This window comes from Poecile atricapillus, chromosome 8 (genome assembly GCF_030490865.1).
Source record: "Poecile atricapillus isolate bPoeAtr1 chromosome 8, bPoeAtr1.hap1, whole genome shotgun sequence".
NCBI classification, from domain to species: domain Eukaryota; kingdom Metazoa; phylum Chordata; class Aves; order Passeriformes; family Paridae; genus Poecile; species Poecile atricapillus.
Window position 1 is genome coordinate 12,544,057 of NC_081256.1, and position 23,969 is coordinate 12,568,025.

The 23,969-nt window shown below is 39.8% G+C and overlaps 2 protein-coding genes across 9 annotated transcripts in view; both read right to left on the bottom strand.

The window, feature by feature from the left end:
- The window catches only part of TFDP2 (transcription factor Dp-2), a 48,580-nt gene extending 35,068 nt beyond the window's left edge, over positions 1 to 13,512 (bottom strand). For all 4 annotated transcript variants that reach the window (XM_058844103.1, XM_058844102.1, XM_058844104.1 and 1 more), the window contains exons 1-2: positions 13,246 to 13,512; positions 1,938 to 2,031 (exon numbers count right to left, since the gene is read on the bottom strand). In XM_058844103.1, the coding sequence (XP_058700086.1) occupies positions 1,938 to 1,952 (15 nt within the window). In that variant the 5' untranslated portion in view covers positions 1,953 to 2,031; positions 13,246 to 13,512. The remainder of the gene's footprint in view (positions 1 to 1,937; positions 2,032 to 13,245) is intronic.
- A 1,658-nt stretch (positions 13,513 to 15,170) lies between these two features.
- GK5 (glycerol kinase 5) overlaps positions 15,171 to 23,969 on the bottom strand; it is a 29,029-nt gene continuing 20,230 nt past the window's right edge. For 4 of the 5 annotated variants that reach the window (XM_058843703.1, XM_058843701.1, XM_058843700.1 and 1 more), the window contains 3 exons: positions 22,969 to 23,028; positions 20,614 to 20,747; positions 15,171 to 19,543 (listed from right to left, as the gene is read on the bottom strand). In XM_058843703.1, coding sequence (XP_058699686.1) covers positions 19,407 to 19,543; positions 20,614 to 20,747; positions 22,969 to 23,028 — 331 coding nt within the window. In that variant the 3' untranslated portion in view covers positions 15,171 to 19,406. Of the gene's footprint in view, positions 19,544 to 20,613; positions 20,748 to 22,968; positions 23,088 to 23,969 lie in introns of those variants that run through there. The other variant, XM_058843705.1, reaches the window with a different exon arrangement.

Consider the following 23,969-nt stretch of genomic DNA (forward strand, 5'->3'; position numbering starts at 1 on the left):
TACCCTCACAAAGAAGCTCTCTCCCTCAACTCCTTCTGCAGATCACTAAACCATTTCTGATACTGTAACAAATACTAACCTTACATTTGAAACAGGTTTGGAGCTGCAGAAACCCCCAGGCATACACAGAATCTAAACCCTGCAACTCTGCAAATTCAGAAGCATTATGGCCTTCTAACAGCATTAGGAAACACCAGGGCTGACATTATTGCCCTGAGTGTGCAATTCTGAGTAACCAAGGTTGGGAAAACCCTAAGAAGCACTGCCAATAAGGACACAAAGTGTACGACCACCATATGAAGAGGTAAACATGAAAACTCAGTCCTACATTCATCTGCACCATAGTAGCTGATTTTTTAAAAATAAACCCATAAATATTAGGTATCTGACTAGGTTTGCATGCGTTTGATATGCAAAATCTCAAAGCATGCATACCAATAAAATATTTCTTCTCTAAAGTAACTATAGCATTGTGCTGAAGTAAACAGCAAAATTACATTTCTATATTCAGCACAAGAGTAGGTTACCCAGACTGAATGTCATATCTGTCCTCAGCGATTTTCAAAACTCAAAGCCCTGATGAACGAAGCACCAAGAAACTGGGTCCCAGTGTCAAAGTGCTTTCCACAAAGCACCAGAGTAGACGGCCTCCTGAAATGCCTTCCAACCCATAGCACTCTATGACTATTACACAACACTCCATGGATTTTATTGGGATTGATATTTATCCTTTGACTGCATTGAACAAAAAGTCAAAGCCACAAATGACCTGGATTTGTGCAGCTGTCCCACATACATCAGTAGAATTACTTGTTTATACTAGAGCTGAATACGACCTATGAAATAATAAGCAAAGGGCTTATATAAAGGCTATATAGAATATATATGTCTATGTAGAATATAGACATCAGTTTATTTTATGTCTTGGTAAGCTTGAATCAGAAAGTGAGATATAAGACACCTCAAAGCCTGGAACTACACACCAAATGAAGCTATTAATAAAGCCAACAGAAATTTCCAACACTTAATTTAACCAAACGATGTCATTGGCACCAATCTAACCCAATATGCACAAAAGCTTTTGCAGTTACTGAACAGAGCACAATCCTAGGCTAGATGCACTTTTATTGTGGGTGCTTCTTTGGTGTTGGTTCCTAAACCTACTCAGATTTAACTAGAATGCAGGATGCCCTGTCACAGGCAGTCAACAGCCAAATTGCCCAAATCTCAAAGTCATACTCAATTCACCCATCACCAGGATTAATCAGAACTGTTCTCTACACAAGCTGTGTACCTCAGGAAGCACAGCTAATTAGGCAGAAAATTAAGGTCAGGATGTTAAGACTTTTCATAAGCTTCCTCAGAACTCGGGATAGAGAAGTCATATATAGAGCCTTGAGACAGCACTACAGGCTGGTTAATGAGCAAGCAAAGAAACAAGAAGGCCTTCAGTCTTCTAGAACCCAAGAATTACCAACAGTAGCAAAATAATATGCAGTCTTTCTATTCTTTCTTGAGATCTGAGACTCAGACTCAGTAGACAGATTTTACAGAGGTGCAAAGGTGAGAAGATTCAACAAAATATGCAGCATTCACATAAGTTTGAAGAAAAATGTTAGAGGAATCACAGACTCACAGAATATCTCAGGTTAGAAGCGACCTGAAAAGATCAATGTGGAAACAGCATAAAGCACTGCCTCAGTTATCAACTTGACCCACAGCTGAATAAATGCCACCTGCTTAAAGACCTTCTAACCAGTTTAAATTTATCAAAATACTGCAGAAGATAATGGGGTATACAAAAATCAGACAAGATTTCTGAATTTGAAGGTCTTTGTGATTGATTTCTTATATTTGTCCACACAATTCTGAAAGTCAGAAGTGACTGGCAGAATGCCAATATTAAAAAGTAGCACATGTTGAACAGTTATACTTACATTTTTTGCCGTCATGTCAGACAGTATTGCTTTATATTTCAAAAAGCCATAAGATACCACTTTTCATCTTCACAGAATCTTTAAGATGAACATCCTGTAAGAAAGTTAATGAAACACCTTAGTTGAAACCCAAGCTTCGATAAAATAACCACCAAAGTAGTCCGGTTCTGCAGAGATACTAAAAATGTTCAGTGCTTGGAACAGGCAGAGATGAAATCCTATATATAAAGGCCCAACTTACATAAAGGCCTGACTACATTAATGTGCTAGCAAACCATGTTATATCATTACTAAAGTTTTGTAATTAAAACCATGCAATCTTCTGCATTTAATGAAGATTGGCTTTAAAAATGGAAGTGAATTACTTCTCTCCACTGTCTCGTTAGCCACCAACAATAGAGAAGGCTTTTAATGAAATGTAAATATACAGAAAACACTCAAAATTTTTATGAAACATGCAAGGAAAAACCAATTAAGCTCTAACTCATCTTTTAAATATTTTCATGTTTTTTTATTAAACCTGTGTAGTTAGAATTACAATATTAGTATTCCAGGAAAAGATAAAAAATTTTGGTATACCAAAAAATAAAGTGACTTATTTTTTAAATGAAAGCTTCCAGAAAGCTTTTTTAAATGAAAGTCTTACAGAAAATAGAAGAAAAGTTACAAATCAATGCTGTCAGTACAAACCATTTTAAAGACAGAATTAACTTGACAAAGTGTTTAGGTACCTTGAAAGTACTTTATAAGTACTACTTGCAGTTATAAAAGGAACTGCAAAAGACAGATGAATAAGATGAATAAAAGAGAGAGAACTGTTCACACTTTGAAGTGTGGAATCAATTCAGTAAAATTAGGAAGGTACCTAAACTACTTATCAAAGAAGAGTCATGACCATTTACAACACAACTCACCAGCTACTAGAGGAGGGTGCAATTCATGCCATTTCCTCTGTATTTTAACCTATGTGAAGTTCAAATGAAGAATGGCCAGTGTCTTCACGTCCCTTCAGAAAAGTGCCAGGGGTGGTTTCAGTAGTGTGTGTAAGTAATGAGGAACTCTACCACCACAATCCATCACTGCTTTAGTAGTTTTGGATAACCCAGGAGAATTTTAAATTCTAGGCTGTTTCTATACATTTCTTGGTTTATTCACACATCAATGAAACTGTTAGGGGAAAACCATTTTATTCAAAGTAGAGATGTCCTCCACTTCCTGTTGACTGACTTGTACTTATCTTCCTTAATGCCTCCCTTTATTGCACACGTAATTAAGCAGTTACTCCAGCATGTGAACACCAAACAACTCTACTAAGACATACTCCTGTGAAAACTTGTACATTTTAGTTTCATCACAAGACATCCATGAAAATAATACAAATTTCTCTCTGGCTTCAGAGAAGATACTATGAAGAGGTATCTATTGCCATCCTGGGGAAAGGGGCAACTGGATCTAGTAGTAATCCTGATATCTGAAGCCATAAAGCTGCAGAGGTCATGGCAAAGAGCAAATACTGAATCCTTGCAATGCATCTGAAAATTATGATCTTTGTGCCTGCTTTTGGTTTTTTTTTTTGACATTCTGACCCTTGCAGATGAACTCTCCAAATACATCGTCTGTAGCTCTGGCCAAAATTCATGCTGCAGTCTGACCTCCCTCTCTTCCTTTAAGAGGCTTTACAAGTAATTTATTCAAATAAAATGTTGTTAAGAACATAATTTCTAAGCAGTTTTAACTCATTTACAGATAAGCAAACTATGTTCATCTTTGACAAGTTATTTGCTGTCAAGCTTAGTGATCCAGAAGGTATTGTCCATAAACTATTACAGTCCTTTGCCACAATGCTCTTCAGCCAGTAAGAACAGTTGGTATTCTTCCAGCTTTATGAACACATTTTGTCAAGCCCGAGAAGCCAGACTTTGTGACCCCACCATCTGCCATGACCTCTTGTCAGGTTCAGACAAAAGAACCAACACAGATGGCCTCAAAATGGAGATTTTCTTCATCCCCAGTTGCTGTATGTGCTTGCACCACACAGACAGAAAAACATAAAACTCAACATTTTTTCTTCTTTAACTGGTTTCTACTGAAGCGAAGCTGCATAAAGGCGGGTTCAGAGCCCAGAGCACACGAGACACAAAGATTGCTTTATTTGAACATTGTTTGTCCCTTCATAAGCTAAGCCTTGGTTTACAATCCACTCCCCTAAGTTTGCCTTTTGGTCATATATTGTACAGTACAAAGAGCCAACCAAAGTGACTTTGTAAACTCTGAGTTGTAGCTTCTTCTAGAACATACTTCCTAACCACTTATGCCACTGACATTAAAAAGCCAGTTTGAGCATTAAATTTACAAAAGCCCAGGTAATCAAGCTCTAGTTACAGCAAAGCAGTACAGGAGTTTTATCTGTACCTATTCGCACTACACGTAAAAAGCTAAAAAGGTTCTATTCTGAAGTTTTGGTGGTTCTGAATCTGAATCCCGCTTCAACAAACAGTGCAAAACAGAAAACAGTTATCTGCAGAATAACATTGTATTCCTTCTTATGTTTATTTTCTATTGTCCAAAGCATTATTTTTAAATTACCCCATAAGATAAAATAAAAGTCTGTTCTCTGTTTTACCAAAGCACCCCAATTTCTCTTCTAAAATTTTACCAGTACTTCAAGTCACACCTTCACCCAGACCAGCACCATGCAAAGATCCTCCTCAGTGCCAGAGGCCAGTTCCCAACAGAAAGTGTCATTTATGTAATATTACATCAATACTAAACATGTACAAACGAAGACAACTATTGGACAATCACCTACACTGTTATGATGAAAAGTCTTTATGGAACACATGAAAAATAAAAAAGATATTTTAGTATACTGGAATGATTTTTATCACCACTAAGGAGCACTTCTTTTCATTTACTTGATAAACAGTATTGCAAAGTAAAAATTATTACAAGTAGCAGGGTCAGGTAAGAACAAAATGTGATGAGTTTCAAGAAAAAGAAACCTGCATAACATCAGCGTTTCCACAAGAAAGTAATTTATGCTCTTCATATCCCTCTCCATAGTACTAAGTTTCAACTATTACAAGACTGATTTCAGAAGACAGCAGTAACAAAACGACTCCTCATTAATCAGTACAGGCTCAGTTTTAAGTCACTAATTTATGCACAGCATCTACATGGCTTAGACCACCTGTTACACATATGCTGCTTCAGCGTATCTCAGTTTTCAGATCAGTAAAATTTCAAAATTACTAAGTACTTATCAGAAATCCACCTGCTCTCAGGAAGTGTTTCTCCAGATTGTTCCTAAAAAATGTTTCAATATCTAACTCCTTTTTGAAAAAACTGAGATTAAAAAAAAAAAGAGAGACAGGAATGCCATATAAAATCCAGTTTGTCACTCAATGAAGCTCTTCCAAAAAGCCAGCCAAGGTATTTATTCAACAAGTCACAGGCACAGGATGGGAAATAAGTCACCACCTTCAGCTGTCACACAGTAATTTTCATTTTGAAAATAACATTAGAAAATAGGTCTAAGGAAGCATTTGAAAGGAACTCCCACCATGATATGTATGACAAAGGTCTGGCAGGTATAAGAACTTATTTTCCCAGCTTTTACTGTGAGCAACTGTATTCCTTCAAAAAAGTCCTAGTAGATAATAGACAAAGTCATCAGAGAGACTGAAAAAAGGAAATCTAAGTAACTTGACCATTGAATGATATTATGAGCTTTTTATAAAATAAAATAATTTGAGAAGAGTACTCATTTTAAAAGTGTCATTGTTTAATTACCTTTACTTGTCTTAAAAGGCTGCAGACTACGAATCCAAAGTACAGAAGTTCTCCCAACTGTATGACACAAAAAGGAAATGAAGATGACTGCTTTAAACCAAGATGGAAATGAAAGATGAAACTACCTGAACCTAATTTGAAAGTGAAGACCTCGTGATGTAACGATAGAGCAAAATGCCAATGTATCATCAGAAAAAAGCAACTGACACCTCCTGGCAACAGCAGTAATTATGACTCAAGTTTACACAGCACAAAGAACCTGGAAAAACAGAGGAGAAATTCGTGCAAGTTCAATGAGTATAAACCGTAGCACTTCAGCTCCATGAGGGAGAACCACCAACCTGTGTGGTTTGATAAAAGCAAAAGTCCCCTCAAGGACTTCATGTTGCAAATACTGAGGCAACAAATTAATCGGATCCCATTCAGTACTCTCGGGCTCCCAAATGCTACATCCCCATTACTCCCACTCTTTGCTGTATTTACTCACTGCTGTACCTATTCTATTACTACCAACGTACATATTATATGACATGTATTATATGACATCTATACATGACTAGCAAAGCACTGCTGACAGAGGCTACTGAATATCTTGAATCCCAGGGATGAAGACGGGTCTGAGTGAGAACAACACACGACATGAGAAGAAAAGCCAAAGCTGGATTCAAAGTCTCTTGTAGGTGAAAGCATTCAAAGTCTCCATTCATGTAACTGCACTGCTGACCCTCACATCCTGCTGCTTCTCCAGTCCCAACAGTGCTGGGTCCCCAATTCCAAGAGCCTGGAACTGGATGCTACTTCCCTCAAGGGAATTGGTTTCTTAGGCATGTTCTCAGACACACTCAATGCCAGTACCAGCACTAAACTACATGTCTAAGAAAATGGGCAGCACCCATGGCTTCTTCCAAGGTGCTTCACAAGGTGAAGCATGTCTCTTATTGTCCAAATAAGGAGAATTTTACATGAAACATGTGGAATAATTCCCAAGTACTTGAACATTTGCAGGCTCTTTTAATTCCCCAAACCAGCTTACTGTCATTCATCTGACATCAGAATAGTGGGTAACATTCATGCACCACTTAAAGCATGATCTAAAATGCCTTTGACTTTTATAGGCAACTTTTATCACCACAAAGATAAATCTGGAATTAACAGAAATTTAGCTGCAGGTTTTTTTAAGCTGACAATCTATTCTGTAAGCTCATTTTTTGTTCTCTCTCTGGGGTTCTAGCCCATAGCTGCCTCCTACACAGAGCACAACATTTGGGAGTCTGCTGCTTCAGTGCTAAGAGGCAGGTACAACTTCCTTTCAGAATAACAGCACACTTTTTCACAAATACATTTCTGCCTTAAGAAATTTCATTTTCACAATGGATTGACATTTGAAAAATATTTAGTGATCTATGCGATGACCGTAAATACCTTGGTAAGATGGTCTTTTTGCATTGCCAAGAATACATTGGCTCCTCTTTCAATCAAGCTCAGCTGAAAACAGCGTCTTTTTGACTACTGAGACTTCACACCAGCTTCTTGCTATCACCAGCTCGTACACTGTATGATACATCACAGAATGCTCTAGATATTAATCTGGTCTTATAAGTTTTAATTTTAAGATTTTAAAATTTCCAGAATTACTGGTGCATTGACTAATATATGGAAAAATTAATCACCCTGTTGAGATATACTTCTGGCTACACCTCACAGCTGGAAGGATCTTAACATCCAATGAACTGAAGATAATTTTACATTTGCATTTAAATAAAGTTATATTGCAACAAAAAACTTGATGATGAAGACCTGGTAGCTATTTCTTCCATTTTCCTTATAGCTTGCTGGAAGCTTTGCTCTAGTTTAAAGCGAGTATTTACTCTTGCATGGGTTGAAGATTATGACAGTGTTAACCAAAGGGTAAAGGTTAGAAAAAAAATTACATACTTTTCTAATTATAATTTGGTACAAAGGCAAAAAGGTATTTTTCTGGTGATGCACAACCTCACAAATACTGATTACAGCACACAGAATTACCTAAAGGACACAATTCCATGAAATACATTGCACTGCTCTGAGATCCCATTCCTGGATTTCTAAATGGGATCTTCCACTTTTACCCACTTCTTCCACTTTACACTCCTTCCCAGTGCTGCACACTCTCAACAGCCCAAATTCCTACCTGATCCCCTTGTGAGCCAGTCCAGTTCTAATACTGTCAGAATTCCAGCAGTGGGGCTGAAAGGGGGTAGAAGGAAGTTTTCCATATGCTGCCACCCCTGACAGCTCCGAGGGCCACCGAGACCTGTGCACAGGACAGGACTAACCCTCAGATTTGACCACTGATTGAACAGTTAAATCTGGTTTTCAGAACCACACCATGATTCCATTTCTGAAAAAAGCACTCATGATCCCTCCAAATTTACTTATGGATTGAAATGTGACAAAAGGTTAGATATGGTTTGCTCATATAAAGACTACTACACACTTTTGAAGAGTTCACTGGGGTGTGTGCACGCTTCAAAAATCCACTAGGAAGGGGGATATTTTTGTCTCCAGATGACAGCTTCCTCAATTTCTTATACAGAATGAAGCAGGATGAATAATTTGCTTTTGACAGAGAGCAGAAGTCTGCTGTTTTACCAAATCAATACACAGCTTGAAATTGTATCAGTTGTATGTATGAAGTTATTGATCTAAAAAAATGTTTGAATGTACTTGCAATTTTAAGTTGAATTTTAAATAAAATGAAGTTTACAATAACCTGATTGCACCTTTAAGAGAACAGAAATATATTTCTCACGTTTCTCAAATCTCAAGGTCAAGTTTATAACAAAAGGAAGTTACCTAACTCCTTCCTTCCAAGAAATGGGAGAGCCCATGCACACACAGGTTTCTTATTTCACTCTGAGGACATAAGCTCACTTTCACTTGCAGTTTCTAATCTCATCCATAATTGCTGGTCATGTTACCACCATACATTCTTGGTTGACCATTACAGTGCAAAAGTGACTTGTAGTATGTCAATGCATTGGCATTCACAAGCTTTAATAAGCAACTACTGATATATTGGCTTTAATTCCCAAAAATAGCATCATAATAGCTACTACCAAGCTAAAGAATTCCTCTATACAACTAAAAGTTCACAGCCTTAAAGACGGTGGGTACCTGTTGCAACCTGCTAATTTCTTTCTGACCTTATTTTCTTTTTTTTTCCTCCCTGAAATTTGTAATAAGATAACAATAAATTAAAATGGGCCCTTACTCACACAGAACACATTTGCTCACACCACCCATGGCTAAATAGATTATGAATTCCTATAAAATTAACCTTCCCATACACCCAGCCAGATGTTATAGTCACCCAACAGAGGTCAGTGAGGGACTCTGCTGAACAAAAGTACTAAAGAGGTTGTAAGCCACAACTGAATCATTTGCTATTACCACCCAAACCAACACAAATCTGGCTGCAACAGGAACCTGAAGGAACAGGAGAAACCTGCCTTGCCAAACAGAGGAGCATACTCAAAGCTCACAGGAAAAAATTAATTAAGCTGCAAGACCAGAATTCCATTCACAAATGGATTTTGGTCTATAGACACTAACAGAAATTCCATGTTTTGGACACAGGCACTCCACTGACTGTTAGCAAAGAATCAAGAAACAGAAGTACAGTCTCAGCTACCATCAGTGGTTTCTCTGAGCACTGTCTGTGTAAAACCTGGTGATCAGGGCACATCCTACTGACTGAAATAACACAAAACCAGTCAAAACAACATCACCTATATATAGGTCTTGTTAACTAATAGCAAGTTTAGAACTTTGTGAAAAACTTGGCTGTTTATGTCAGTCAAATGTCCTATAGACTGTAACGCAGGAAGATCCCAGTGCCATGACAATTCTGGATAATGCCTTCAAAGATACCTCTAAAGAAACCCCTTTTATCATGCTTAAATGATTTGGGAAGTTACCAAAAATCAAGAAATTTTAAAAATTTCTTTTTTAAACATTATCAAGTCAGAAGGAATGAAATTGTGCCAACACCTGAATTGCTGCAGTTCACAACCAAGCATACTAACAAAACCAAACACTCATTTTTTCCCAGTTTGGTTCCAGGCTCCATAGTGACAGACAATACTGGATGTGAGCTGGCTAAAGCATTATTTTTCATCAAGTCAGTGCTACAAAAATCTAGAAGTTACCTCAGAGTTGAGTAAAGACAAATACCCTCAAAAATGGCTTCACAGTAGGCTGTGGATTTTGCAAACCATGTTCTGAAAGGCAGAGTTTCTTCAACAGTACTAAGTGAATAGATGGACCTCAAATTATTTTCAAACATCATCCCTTTTCATTTAATTACTGTTCTGTATTTCACTAGAAGTATGATATTCCAATAAGCTGTGCTTTTGTTACAGTTCCATTAATGTATATGACAATATATTAACATATATAATAGTCTTGCAAACTGAACTATTGTAGGCCTGCAGTTTGACTTGCTTAGATTGATTTTTATACTATAAATATTGAAAAATAAAAGTAAGAAGAATATTGAAGAATAAAAGTAAGGTTGAACATTCTGTAAAGCCCTTTATTGGAAACTATCACTACACACAGGAAATCAGACCAATGAGCAAAGGAGTTCCTTTAAGGAAACTATGAAAGTAAGATCACTTACTACTGCCTCAGATTCTTGCAGAAGAGTCATAGTTTACAAATCAAATAATGGGGGGAAAAAGAATTAATTTTATTCTAGCACTGGATGTTACAAAACACACAAAGAATCAATCCAGGAAGTTGTTACAAAACTGTCATTCCCTACCACACCTGCACCTTTTACAATATTTCCTTGCATATCCCTGGATTCTCAGATCCTGCCATAGGCATTTGCACTCTGAGCTCCACCACAATATGTGAGCTATTACTACACCAAGACACTGGGATTGTTTTTCACCTAATACCTAAAGTTTTGTGAAAAACCCATCTGATTCCAGTGGTTTCTTTGCTTTATGCACAAAAAAATCCACAAGTGAATTTCCTTGCATCAGATCATACAGCTGATTTTCCTTATTTTAAGATTCACTGTTCGTTCATTAAGAGTCACGTACAGTGAATGTAATTGGAAAAGTAGCAGAGAAAGTCTTGTACCATTACACTCAAAAAATGAAAAAGTAAACAATTTAAGAATTATCACTTATTAGAAACAGCCCTAAGAACATTATTTTAAGGTAGCACACTAGAAGAAACGCAATTTCAAGAACTGAACTAGACTGGCTATAACTAGAACTCATTCTGCTCCACATTAGGATGACAAAATTTAAATATTTCTGTCTACATAAGATGGGCTGCAGCAGCTTCCCCCCATAATATGCAAGTCACTACTCTTACACTGCATTTAGAGATTCACATTCAGCTTTCAAAGGCACAGTGACAATGTATGCACATCTAAACCAAGTAACATCATATACCCTTGAAGAGGATGTAATGCTGGAATTTTGGTCCCTGTTTCTTCACTAAACCTATAACAATTTTAGCCAAAGCTACTGAAAGATCTTCACTGGGAAGGTGCTCACAACTGTTCAGGAAGTGTGTCCAGATGCACCAGAGGTCTTTACAGTGCTGTCCATCATAGACAAGAACAGACAAAGATAAGGAATTCTCTTGTACTTCTGACATTCCTTGCAAAACAGCACTGCTCTTCCCCAGCTGGATTGCTTGCCCTGTGCCTTTCACACTGGAGAGCTGCTGCCAAGATGCCAATCTGAAAACTGTACCTTCCCACTTTGTAAAGTGAGGCCGCCAGTCAGAACCCTCTGCAGCAATTAAGAGAATTCCTCTCACTTGTGTGTCTTCTGTAAAATTAATTGTATTAAAATAGTACAAGTCAAATGGTTTCTTTTTGATATGCTGCAGTAGTGATTTTTGTTCAAAGAGGAAGTGGTTAAAAGAAAACCAAATAATTTGACAGTAATATAAGATCACTCTTAAATTCAACCATGAGACAATCTTCTTAATATTTAATAATTTTCAGTTTTTCCTAAATCATTTGACCTGTTATTCTGTCCTCTTCTAGAGGCATTAGACTTGCTTCACAATAAGAAACTGCAAAGGAAAAAAACTTGATTTTTTTTTCTCTTGATCACTTCTCTTGCCAAATCTTTTCTTTTCTGTAATACAAACTTCTCCTTAGTCCTCCATGGTTTTTTTTCAAAGTGCTATATTTAACATGCTACATGTTACTTTGAACACAAGTTCCTGAAATTCAGTACTTCACTGCGTAAAAAACATCAGTAAGTATATAAGCATTGGCATAAATATGGGCTGTGAAACACAGTTCTGTATTTGCCCTGTAACACTGGTCCTCTCAGTCTTTGCCATTATACAGATCCTTTTTTGTGTATGCTAGGATATAACATAATCAAAAGAACTGAAGTTAATTTGGGAAGGGTAAGGAATAGAGAAAATTTATTAATTTCGTTTTTAACAGCATCCATTTTCAACAGCATAGTATTATTTTTTAATCAAAGATTGTATCAAGTTGCAATTTGTTACAGCACCACACAACCTCCAGCATTTTACTATCTTCTGCCAACATAATTAAGCTACAGGAGTGATAATAGTTGAAAAAAAAGTCACTGTGAGCCATATTAATGAAGAGTCAAAAAAAAAAAATTGAACTGTTTTCAGAATTACGAAAACTGACCAAGAAATAATTTGTAAAAAAATTTTACCTAACATACTATATCATATCAATAAAAACTATTAATTTTCTCTGTCAAATCAAGAATTTACAGAGAAAATGAAACCAGAAGTCCTTTCTCCAAGGGTGAACAGCATAAGCTGTGATACACTGCTCGGTGTCCCCCCTTTACTCAATGAGGGAGCACGCTCTCATTTGCGGTTTTCTTCCACATTTCAAGGAAGTTTGCTTATTCCGTATTTTCCTTCTATTGTTTATATTCTCAGCTCCAACAGACGGTGTTTACACTGGGTTCACCTCTGCCGCTGAACCCTTTACAGCTGTAAGCCCGGCCGGGCCTGTAACTCCCAGGAAGAGGCAGGCAGGGAAGTTTTGTTGTTGTTGTGCCGGACTGACCCTCTCCCGATAAGACCCGCGGGTGAGAACCGCCCCGACACGAAGTTCAAGCGCCGCTGAGCAGGGCCGGGAGCTCGGCCGGTGCCTTTCCCGCTCCGGGGCCGGGCCGCCGCTCGCTCCGCAGCCCGCACAGCCCCGCCGCGGCCCAGCCCCGCCGCGCCAGCGCTCCCCACAATGGAGGAGGCGCCCCGGCTGTCACCGCCGCCCGGGCCCGCCCGCAGGTGTCGGGCACCGGCTCCCGCCTATCCCGGGGCGCTCGCCCGGCGCGAGGCACCGGGAGGGGAACGAGACCGCGCTGTCCGGCGGCACCGGGGAGGGGGCGGCAGGGCCGGCGGGACCGCGCTGCTGGGGGCACAGGGGGGACGGCGGCCGCTGCTCGCTGAAGAAAGGCGCTGCCCTTCCCCCCCACACACCCGCACCCCGCTCCCCGCTCACCCGCAGGCCTGGCCAGGGACGAAAGGTAAGGCGGGCGGCGGCGCGGGCCGGGCCCAGACAGCGGCGCTGAGGCGACGAGACGGCGACGGTCCCTTGGCAGCCGCCGCGGCAAGGAGCGATCCAGTCGCGCCGCGCCGACGACGCCTCTCGGCCGGGCCGGTGCCGCGCGCTCGCCGCTGGCGAGGAGCCCCCGGAGCCGGGACCCCCCGGCGGCCCCCGGTGCGTGGCGGCAGCAGCACCCGCAGCGCCCCCGGCCCGGCCCCGCCGCCCCCCCGCGCCCGCCCCGCGCCGAGCGCTGCCCGGTCCTGCTCCCCCGCACAAGCTTGGCGGCGTCTGCCGGCCGGGAGCGCCCATTGGCCGCCGCGCCGCGTGACGTCAGGCGCCCTCCCCGCGCCATTGGCCCGAGCCCGTGTGTGTACACACACCGCCCGCCAATCCGCGGGGCCGGGGACGGGAGGGCGGGGCGGAAGGGCGTGGCCGGCCGGGAGCCGCGGCCGCCGCCTTTCCCTCGCGGCACGCGCCGGCCGCTGTCAAGGCTCAGGACAGAGGTTCGATCCCCGCGACGGCTCCGGGCGGCCGCACCTGTCCCAGCGGCGCCCAGGTGCTGCGGGCGGTACAAAGTATATAAATACACAAATATAGAAATATTTATAGGCCTGTATTTACGCGCAGCGCGCGGCGCCGCACTGGCTGCGACCGCCGGCCGTGCCGCTTACCTGGCAGGCGCTGGTGGGGATGCAAAGTTCAGCCCCGCCGCGGGCCCGGCGCCGCGGGCGCTGCAGGAACGCCCGGCTGCGGCGCGGGAGCCGGCGGCAGAAGGAGGCCAGAACCGCCCCTGCTCCGTGCCCGGGCTCCTCCCGCGAACAAAGGCTCCCGGGCCAACAAAGCAGCGGCGGGGCCGGGGAGCAGCGACCGCGCCCTCGCACCTCCGGCCCCGCCCTGAGACAGCCGGGACCCTCCTCGCAGCCACAAAAACCCGCTCTGCGCCTTGGAAAAGTCCGAAGTAGTGTTTGATTTCAACATTTTCTTACCGCTTTAAAAAACTGTTTCAACAAAGCAGGGTCACGTATTCTTACAGAGACCATATAAATAGAAAGCACTCCTGGGAGGAAAAAAATAAATTCAGCACTAGTTCCATTCAAAGCAACGATGCAACATTTGTTAAGTCTTTCTCGAGTGCAGCCAGGCACACATCCAAGGCGTGCAGTTACCCATTTTGCACATTTCTCTAACACAAATTCAGCTTAATGCTACTGAGTAGGCTGTGCAAAACGAGGTTTATGGGGACACAAACAGTATTAAGTGCTTTAGATCCCTGCAGATCATACATATACTAGATCAAACATGGTAAACTTTTATTTTTTTTTGCATTACAGGCAACATTAAACGCTCTAGAAGAACATATTTTTGATCCTGTCCACTAAAAAGAGAAGGAGCATCAAGAAAACAGGTGTTCGGCCTATAAAATCGAGTTCCTAAATGTCAGTCTAAGAAAAATATTAGCGAACAATACCTTTACATTTACTTCAATGGGGCAGTTTGCAACTGAAGATCTTGCCTGTGCCTAAGAATTTGCACATTGTGGTTTTAGTTTCTTTTCATTCTCTATAAAACACTTCCATGGCACGTAACAAGACCTTTTATCAATATTGGCCACGTTATGCAAGATACATTCACAAAAGCAATAGAAATACGCAAACTATTGTGTATTCTCTTGGAGCCTCCTCTAACAGGTACAACCACAACCACTACCATGACACGCCCTGACAAGTGCAGAAGGCAACAGTGCCTTAAAAAAGGAAGCAAACCAGAAGCAACCAGGTTGGCTGGTTTACTGCACCATTATTAATTACCACAGCTAAACAAATACTTGAACCCAGACTCAATAAAGACACTTGGGCTTCATAGATTTCTTTTTGGTTCATTGGTTTATTTACTTCTTAGCAAGAAACACTGATGAGCTGAATTCAGATACTGGAAATGATTATGAACATGAAAAATAGTCATTTTATCCCCCAAGGAGAGTAACAGAAGGAAGGTCACTGCTGTAGTTTGCATTTGCTTTCAACAGCAAATTGCAGACTAACTATATATACACATATATATATACACACACTACTGAGTTTGAATGTGGTGAAACAATGAGCAATTTGCATGAGTGTAAGTACACTATTGATGTAACATTCTAAATCAATACACAATCTTTCAGAACTTTCACAAATCTCAAAGTTTACCCCAGAATGAAGGGTGCATTGAAAAAAACGTCAAATTGTGTTTTTTAGACATGCTAAGAGGTGAGTTGAGCAGCTACACCTGCCCTGCAGGAAACTCTTTTGTCTCCCTCCAGAACCAGGCTGGTGTCCCAGCCTTAGAACACCAGCTTGCTCCCCCTGGGCAGTCAGATCCCTCCTAGATGCCCCCTCTTTCCCCTTTCACAATACATCACTTTTCAATATTTGCTAGTTTTACCACTTTCCTGCCAGCCCACAGCTCCCACTGTGATAATCTGCACAAACATTAACCCAAAACAGGCTCGCCCTCCACCACCACCACCCCTTTTCTCCTGCTGAACCTGCCCTGACTCTCCATTAAGTGCTAAACACCCTGCCCAACTTCTGTGTCAGAGCACTGCGACTCACCTACAGAACTGTCACACCTCTTTCTTTCAAGGGGGGCTCACACCTTCGTACTCTTTGGCTCTGACCAGTAACACAATCACACTGACTGGGAGGAAATGCTTCTTACCTCGTTCCACAAGGCTTTTCTTCAACTGGTGAGTCTCTTGTGCTGTGCCCTGATCCTGGAAATAGTGGGACTAGTTGAAGGGTCTTGCTACAGAGATTATGCCAGTAGAAGGTAGAAGATTTTCAGCAACTCAGTGTTTTGCTTTTTCTACTTTCTCCTGGCAGGAAAGCAAGTCTAAATCCTCTTGTTAGAAACAAATGAGAGCAACTGCATTAATTTTACAGAAAGTTAGAGTAGAGCAGAAAATTCTGCTTAAAAGAAAACAGTACTCAAAAATCTTGGTCAAGTTCATTACAGTAAGATTTTAAACACAGCTGACTTGATCTTTTTTTTAGCTATGTAAAAAAATTTATACAGCTGCTCAGTATTTTCAACTATCAGAAGACTTTTTCATCTGCCCTTTCTCTTGATATACAACAATTAATCCAGCAGTAGCAAGATTCCTCCAACAGTAGAGAGATTATTATGAGGCATCATTTTTCATGCCACATAGTCTCCACATATTTAATAGAACTATATGTTATGAATGATACAACTGCCAAACTGATATGACGTTATCTACTATCAGCACTGTGTGATCTGTGAAGGCAGAATGCCCAGAGATCATTAACACATCTCAAGTGAATTGCCAGTCTTCACATGCTGATGAGCTGCATTACTGTCCAATCCCAAGTACAACGTTCAATCTCAACTGATTAACTTAAAATGACAAAACTACAAACTAAATATTTGTAATTTTGTATTTTTACCTTTACTATCAAACTCAGCTGGCAGAAAATGTAAAATTGCATATACTTTCCAAACTTTGAGACAAAAAAATGAAATACAAGTAAAAAAAGTAGTAAAAGCTGTCATATTTTAAATTACAGCTTTTAAAGTTATTATGAATGATGTTCTAAAATGGTTTTAATGCCCTTCTGTGTAGCAAAAATTGAGACAGCACAGCACCTGTAAGAATGTATCTAAAGCTTATTTCAAATCCATTATCAATTAAGAGGTACCACTTTTAGAAATCATCACATTAAATATTTCCTGGGAAGATAAAGTCAATTTTCTTGTAAAAGATAAGCAAAAGAGGCTTTGATCAGTGACCAAGCTTCTTCAAAACATCAGTTAGTCTGCTTAGTCTTTGGGCAACTTCATGTCAGAAACTGTGGCAAACGCTCTGATCTCCAAAGGTTGCTCCATCCTGGGAGACTTTCAGACACCCTTCTGTTTCAGACCCTTACTCCCTACTTTGAAACTCTCCACAAGAGAACTCATAACTCTGCAGGCCATTTGAAAGGTTCAGCTGGTAAATACACCAAGGCCTTTTTGCATCCTTAATTTGCAGTGAAGTTTCTCTCCTGTAGACTTGAGGCCAGTGAAAGGAAAACAGCTTAAATTCCTGTTTCAAATTAAACAGTGACAGTGGTAATATGGTTATCCAGAGTGTATCCTCTAGGACACCACCTGCAGCAAGAGGACTAAATAATGTCTTGGCTATCTTCTCTCTCTCTAGCTGTGCCATTGCCAGGGTGAAACCACCACCACATAAAGGTGCAGTATCAGGCACATGGTGCAGAGCTGCCTTCAGCAGAGTGCTTTGAACAGAATCAGGTTCAGAGCTGTGTCTGGGAGCAGTGCAACACTGCCAGCTCAGACCAGCAAAACCTCCAGGCTATCAAGAGAACCTAAGTCAAGGAGCCTTCAACTCCCCAAAAGGGCAACGGGTGGACATTATACCCAGGCAAATGTTGATGAAATTAAACTCCCTCAGTGAGAACAAAGTGTAGAATACCAGTCACTGAGGCACAAACTTCTGCCCACAGTGCCAGACTTAAAGCCTTTCTGCTTGGCCTTGGACAGAGAACCTTCTTGCTAATGAGCATTTTCCTTAGCAGTGACTTTGTGATGACAGAGGAAAATCCCAAGCTGAATACAGGTGTTAAAGCAAAGCAATTGTTTCACATATCCTGTAACTGCAGAATCTTACCTTACAGCAGGAGGAGCAGTGGAGGGAATCTCATCGAGGGACTTTATATTGGAGTCTTGGCACTACAGCCTGGCATATTACTAGAAATCAGCAGATACACTTGCTTCTTCTTTTAAGGGTTCACATTGAAGAAGGTTAAGGAGAATTGGAAAGATACCCAGAGAAAAGACAAATTGCCAAGATGCAGCACAGGTTGAAAGGCAGAATGCAGCAGAAGAACAAGAAAAATGGCACATTAAGCTAGGGCTGACAAGTAAATGAGATGGGATTTAAACTCAGCTAGAGGAGATGCTCCAGCTCAGGGTACATGATTGAAGGAAACTGAGGAAATGGTGTATGATTTGACCGTCTGTGTATCAGCACAAGAAAATGAAGCTTTTCACCCCTCTTTTAATGATGTTAAATCCATAAACATTTCTTATCTCCAGTGTCTGTCGAATAAAAATCACCCACAGCTTGAACTTGATATTATTCTGAAATTAAAATGTTTAATCATTTTACATTTTGGAAGCTGATTTACACATAATCCTGAGAAAATTACAGTAATTTTAGAAATAAGCAAATATATAAGAATAATTAACTACACATTTCTTTAATTAATTTGTTTAAAAAATACAAAAGTAATTTATAGCTTCAAAAATAGATTTTTTACTCCCTTTTAGCTAATAATAATGATATTTAAAAATGGCCTTGAAGATACTAACAGTACAGATTTTTACAAGTTAGATAGCATACCTGGAACTAGTTTTAATGTATCTGTGCTGGCCACAACAGATAAGATTGCTTTTGGTCTACAAAATTTTTAAAAATGGAGCTACAAGCTAGCTACAAAGTATCAGCTACAAAAATCCTGAATTTTTTAACTGGAGTGTTGAAAGCCTATTTGCTTTTGTATTTCATTTTGCTCTAGTGCACAAATAATGTGATCACAGCGCCTAGTGTCAACCAAAAGGTGGTAACAGGCTACTACCAAAACAACGTCTTTGTACACAACTGAATTCCTCACAACCCAGCCCCAACAATCATTTTGTTTCTTAGCAATGCCTAGGGGAATAAATGTGCCTTTTACTCTTCCTTGATGATTCACATACCCAAGATTTTAAAGATCTGAAGGGAGGCAAGTTGCTCAGTAGAAAACCCATCACAGTTAAAACAGCCCATGTGCAGTACATGGCAGGATTTGAGCAGCTGGGCCACCCAAAGGAGGTCACTGAAGGGACACAAATGCTGCAGCTGGATCACAGCTGCCACAGGGATGATGGGAAGGTTCATTACAGTATGGTAAGTAATCCAGCAGCAGGGGGGTAACTGAAATATCACACAACTTAAAATACACCATCACAAATTCCAGTTATGGTTTTTCACTGTCCTGTTAATGTCAAGATTTTATAAAATATGAATTAAACCGTTTTAATTCTTCTAAAAATTAAAATTCCAATTTCTACCAGTGTGGTAAGTGTTTCATTGCTTGCAGCCATGCATCCATAGCAGGTTTGTATTCCTCTGAATCCTTTTGGGGCTCAAACACTGCTTCTACTCGCCTTAGCTTCTTTAGTTGTTCTTTGTCAGTCCAAAATCCTATAAACAGAAAATTCATTCTCCAGCTCAACTACAAATACGTTATTTTTGAGTTGTTTTAATCTATTTCCAAAAGATCCAAAGCAGAAACACAGTAAGAAATAATGACAGCTTTTCTTTACCAACTACTTTCTCAGAGGGAAGCATATTTTTAATATTGTGAAAATCCTTTCCAATAGGATACACTTGTTTGGAATCCTGACAACAGCGCATCTGCTTAACTGGGATGGTTTCCAAGGAACAGCTCTGGTACACTGAAGTTCCCTTAGGTTTCATCCACAAAGTGCTTTTGGTTGCAGGTTCTTCTCAACAAAGAAGGGCCCCAGAAACCAAGATTTAGCTGCTTTCCTACTGTCTTAAAAATTGTATAAATGCAATAAACAGATTCCTACTAATTTATGTTATTAAATCACTCTTGTCTGTCAAGGGTCTCAACTTTCTTGCACTCTTAATTGCTGAATAAGTCTTATCCAAGCATATAGTTTTTACCTCCATTTGTGTTATTTATATTTCAAAGCACTTCAACAAAAACATCTTTTGTAGGTGCATATTTAACAAAATAATCAACAGTTTGTAGCTTTCAATCTGGGTAACAATATGAAAAAAATCTGTGTAAGTAGAGCTGTTTTTGCTGTTAATTTATTTAGTACTTCATTCCTGTGAAAGCCTGAAAGGATAAAGGCTGTGTTCACAGAGCACAGGACACAGCTTCAGTGGGCGTGACAGCGCTGCAGGTGAGCACGGTGGCTCCCTGGCCACGTGGCCCAGCCCCAGCCAGCACCACTCAGGCAGCACCAGTATGGGAATGGACATGGAGTGCCTGAGTCAAGGAAAGAGGAGGCAGCAAGGACAAGATTCACCTTTCTTCTCTAGTAATACATCCTTCTAATTGTACTGTACAGAGAAACATAAACACTATTTACCTTAGATTGTCACAAAAATGGCTGAAGTAATCCTTTGGGATTACAATTATTTGAAGTTATGCCCTTTTTTTTGTCTGTTCTCTTTTCTATTGTATTTATAACATGCATGATAAATGGGAAAAAAAACCCTTTGTAATGTCTACATACCTGAAGCAAGGCCTGCTAGAAAAGCTGCACCAAGACTAGACATGTCCACATTTGCAGGTTTTTCTATTTTCTTATTAATTAAATCTGATGTCATCTGCATGACAAAACTATTATTACTGACACCTCCATCAGCTCTATAGGGAGAAAGGAAGAAGTAGTTAAAAAAAATGTGTTAAGTGCTTATTGCCAGCATTTCAGAAAACAACATTTGATATTTCACACTTATGCATAAATCTTCCTGTCACTCATGCACAAATGCATTTCCACTTTATGGGTAAATTTAGAGAACAGAACAAGGTGCCAAAAAAAAAAAAAAAAAAAGAAAAACAAAGTTTATAAACTCAGAGAGGAATGGTAGACAGACATGGACATAGGTCACTATCAAAAGCTCTGGAAGTTCTGTCTTTTAAAACTATGCATCACCTTGGCTGAAATGTTATGGTTTATAATAGAACCTTTACATAGTTACCACCACAATATGACAAAAATCAAAATCATTACACCAAACAAACCCTTTCATATGTTCTCAGATCTAGAAAAGTACCTTTTTCCTTACTACCAAATCTTGGTATTAGTTAGCTAAAATGCCTTCACAGTTGCTTCTTTTTAAGAGGAAGTTCAGAATGAGGCTTCCATCTGTCTGTTTTCCTAATTTGAGACCAATTTAATGAAGAAAACAAGAACTTATCAGTGCTGAACTTTAATCATCTGAGATTTCAAAGTAATTACTCTTGCAAATAAAATAACTAAAACAAAAAGCAATCTTTGAAATGTCCTAGATAGGTTCATTATGCTCTTGTATTCCAATACCAGCCATGTATGGAGCTGTTGCTCCATCAAATGTGGTGCAGAGAAGACATCTAGTGTTTATTGCTATAGAAAATGTTGGGTAATAAAACTCATTAGTTATAGCTGACTAAAGCTGAGGGTTCTTTCTCTGTGCTTTCTTGATGGTGTTGAGACAAACAGAAATAATAGGAATCTACAGAGGACTAATGAAAACAATGACAAGAGACCAGGAAGAAACAAGGAATACAGGACAACAGCTAAAAACGGAATGAACAAATTTATGGGATAAAAACAACAACAAAAAATCAAATGTAATTGACAAATGGAAAAGATGTGCAGACATAAGGATGGTAAAGCAGTTTGCAACCCTACTGAGAACCCCACTGAGTGTGTCTCATGTTTTAACATTTAATCCTCAAGCTGAATTGCTACTGATTTTAGTTAAATAATACAGACACTATATGAAACTGCAACTTTATATCCATGAATGAAAAATAACATGATCATGTAATTTAAAGTTTACATTGCAATGTAAATGGAATCAGAATTTTAATGCTTCATAGGCTGTGTTTCCACACTTGCCATATTTGAAGAGTTTTTTAAGAGTTTGCACTTTTAATGTCTTCAAATTTTGGATGCATTTTTCTATTTTAGAAAGCTTCCTAAGTAATCAAAATTCTGGTATTTTTCATCTTTTCATTAAACCCCTAACCATGGCTGTTTCTTCACCTTTGCCTACTCTCTTCCACTATGTGATGGAAAGCAGAAACTTTTACCTCCTCCCACTTCTGTATTCTTGTTTTTTTTCCATGGAGAGTCTGATTTCTGTCTACATGCCTGCCAGTCAATTCTTCCTCTGCAGAGGCACAGAAGGGACAGGAATGCTCGCCTCTGCTCCTCACTGCAGTGCCATGCTGACCCTGGCTGCCTGAGGGAGGAATTTTGTTGCAGAGCTTTCTGAGCCTCAGATTGCTGTAGCTTCTCAAAGAAGCTCCCTAACAAAATGTGAAATGTGGTCTCCCAGAAATGCTTAATTCAGCTAAACGTTGTGCAAGCATATTTTAGGGATTACAGCTACCTCACTAAATTTGATATGGTTCTTCCAAGATTAAAGCAAAACCAATGCCTTAACAATTGAATTGTAAAACTAATCTCCCTCTTTCCCTCACAAATAGAACCAGTTTTAACCAATGTCTTCAAAACATTCTTTGTGAAAGATTCAGCACAGAAAATGTCAGTATGAAAGAATGATGACAAAGGGTAGAATGACCTTTGTGGCAGGCATTGCTATATGCATTCTAGTGCTACCTGAAAACATGGACATGCCTTCTTTTTAATTTTTGTTTTAATAATTACAGCAGTTCATTACTCTCCTACTAACAATCACCAATGCCAATAGTTGTGGGTAGACTCTACTGCTGCTTAAGTTACATTAATACTTGACTTGGAAATCATCTACTTCTAAACAGCAGAATTTTTACAGTAAGATAAAAATGCATAATAAAGCTCAAATCTGTTTGAAATCAAAACCCCATATATCAAATTTAAAAGTTACAGAGAACTTACCGAATAGTTTGAAGAGGAATGTGCACCTTCTTCTCAATGATATCGTAAAGCAGTTTGTTTCTTAAAAAAATGTTTAGTTGGATTAAGCATTAAATATTCAGTAAAGTGTTTTCAAGTATCTACATGGTCAGAAAATAAATGCAAGACAAGAAAAGCCTCAGTTCTGTTAGAACTGCTGCAATAGCTGAAAAGTTTCTAGAATGCATAAATTAAAAGCCCAAACCCACTGAAAATGGTCTTTATTGGTCAGTTACAAAGGCACAAGTATGGCTAAATCATGGCCCATTCCATAGCAAATCACTGTAGAAAGTTCAGTTTTCCCACTGAAAGTTACTGATAGGTTTCTAGAGATGTAATTGTTGATGTAACAAGTGGCTTAGAGTGAGGAAAGTAGGCCAACAGTGCTAATTGGAGTTTATCCAGCTATTCTGTAAGGGGAATACCTGAAGCCTTCAAGTTTGACTTTTTCCTGAAAACATTTCATTTAATGCGAGAAAATCTAAACACAACGGATCTCTACTTTTTTCTACCTATTTGTATGCAGTATCAAGATGTATCCAGAGATGGGACGAATTCTTAACATCCCTTAACATCGTCTTCAAGACACCCATATGTCAGTTCAGAAATTACTGCACCTCATATTCAGGCTTACAGTGCAGAAGAAAAATGCATTAGAAACCAGTTGCAGCAATTCAGAATGCTGCCCTCCTCCAGACATCTTTTTTGAGCTCTTTGAAGGAGATTTTTGTGCCCAAAGCAAAGCTGTTTGCTACAAGGAAGGAATCACATCAATGGTCCCTAACTGGCCACAGTCCAGTGTGAGCCAGGCTCAATCCATACTCAGCTCCAGTTTGAGAAATGTTTTGGCAAAGCAGTGAGATACTGATGTGGTAGCAGTGACATCTTTAGCCGTCACAGATATGGAAGCTGCTGTGCATTCACATCTTTTAAGATGTTTAAGAGGCCTGATACTTTGTTTTATAAAACACCAAAATTTCAAA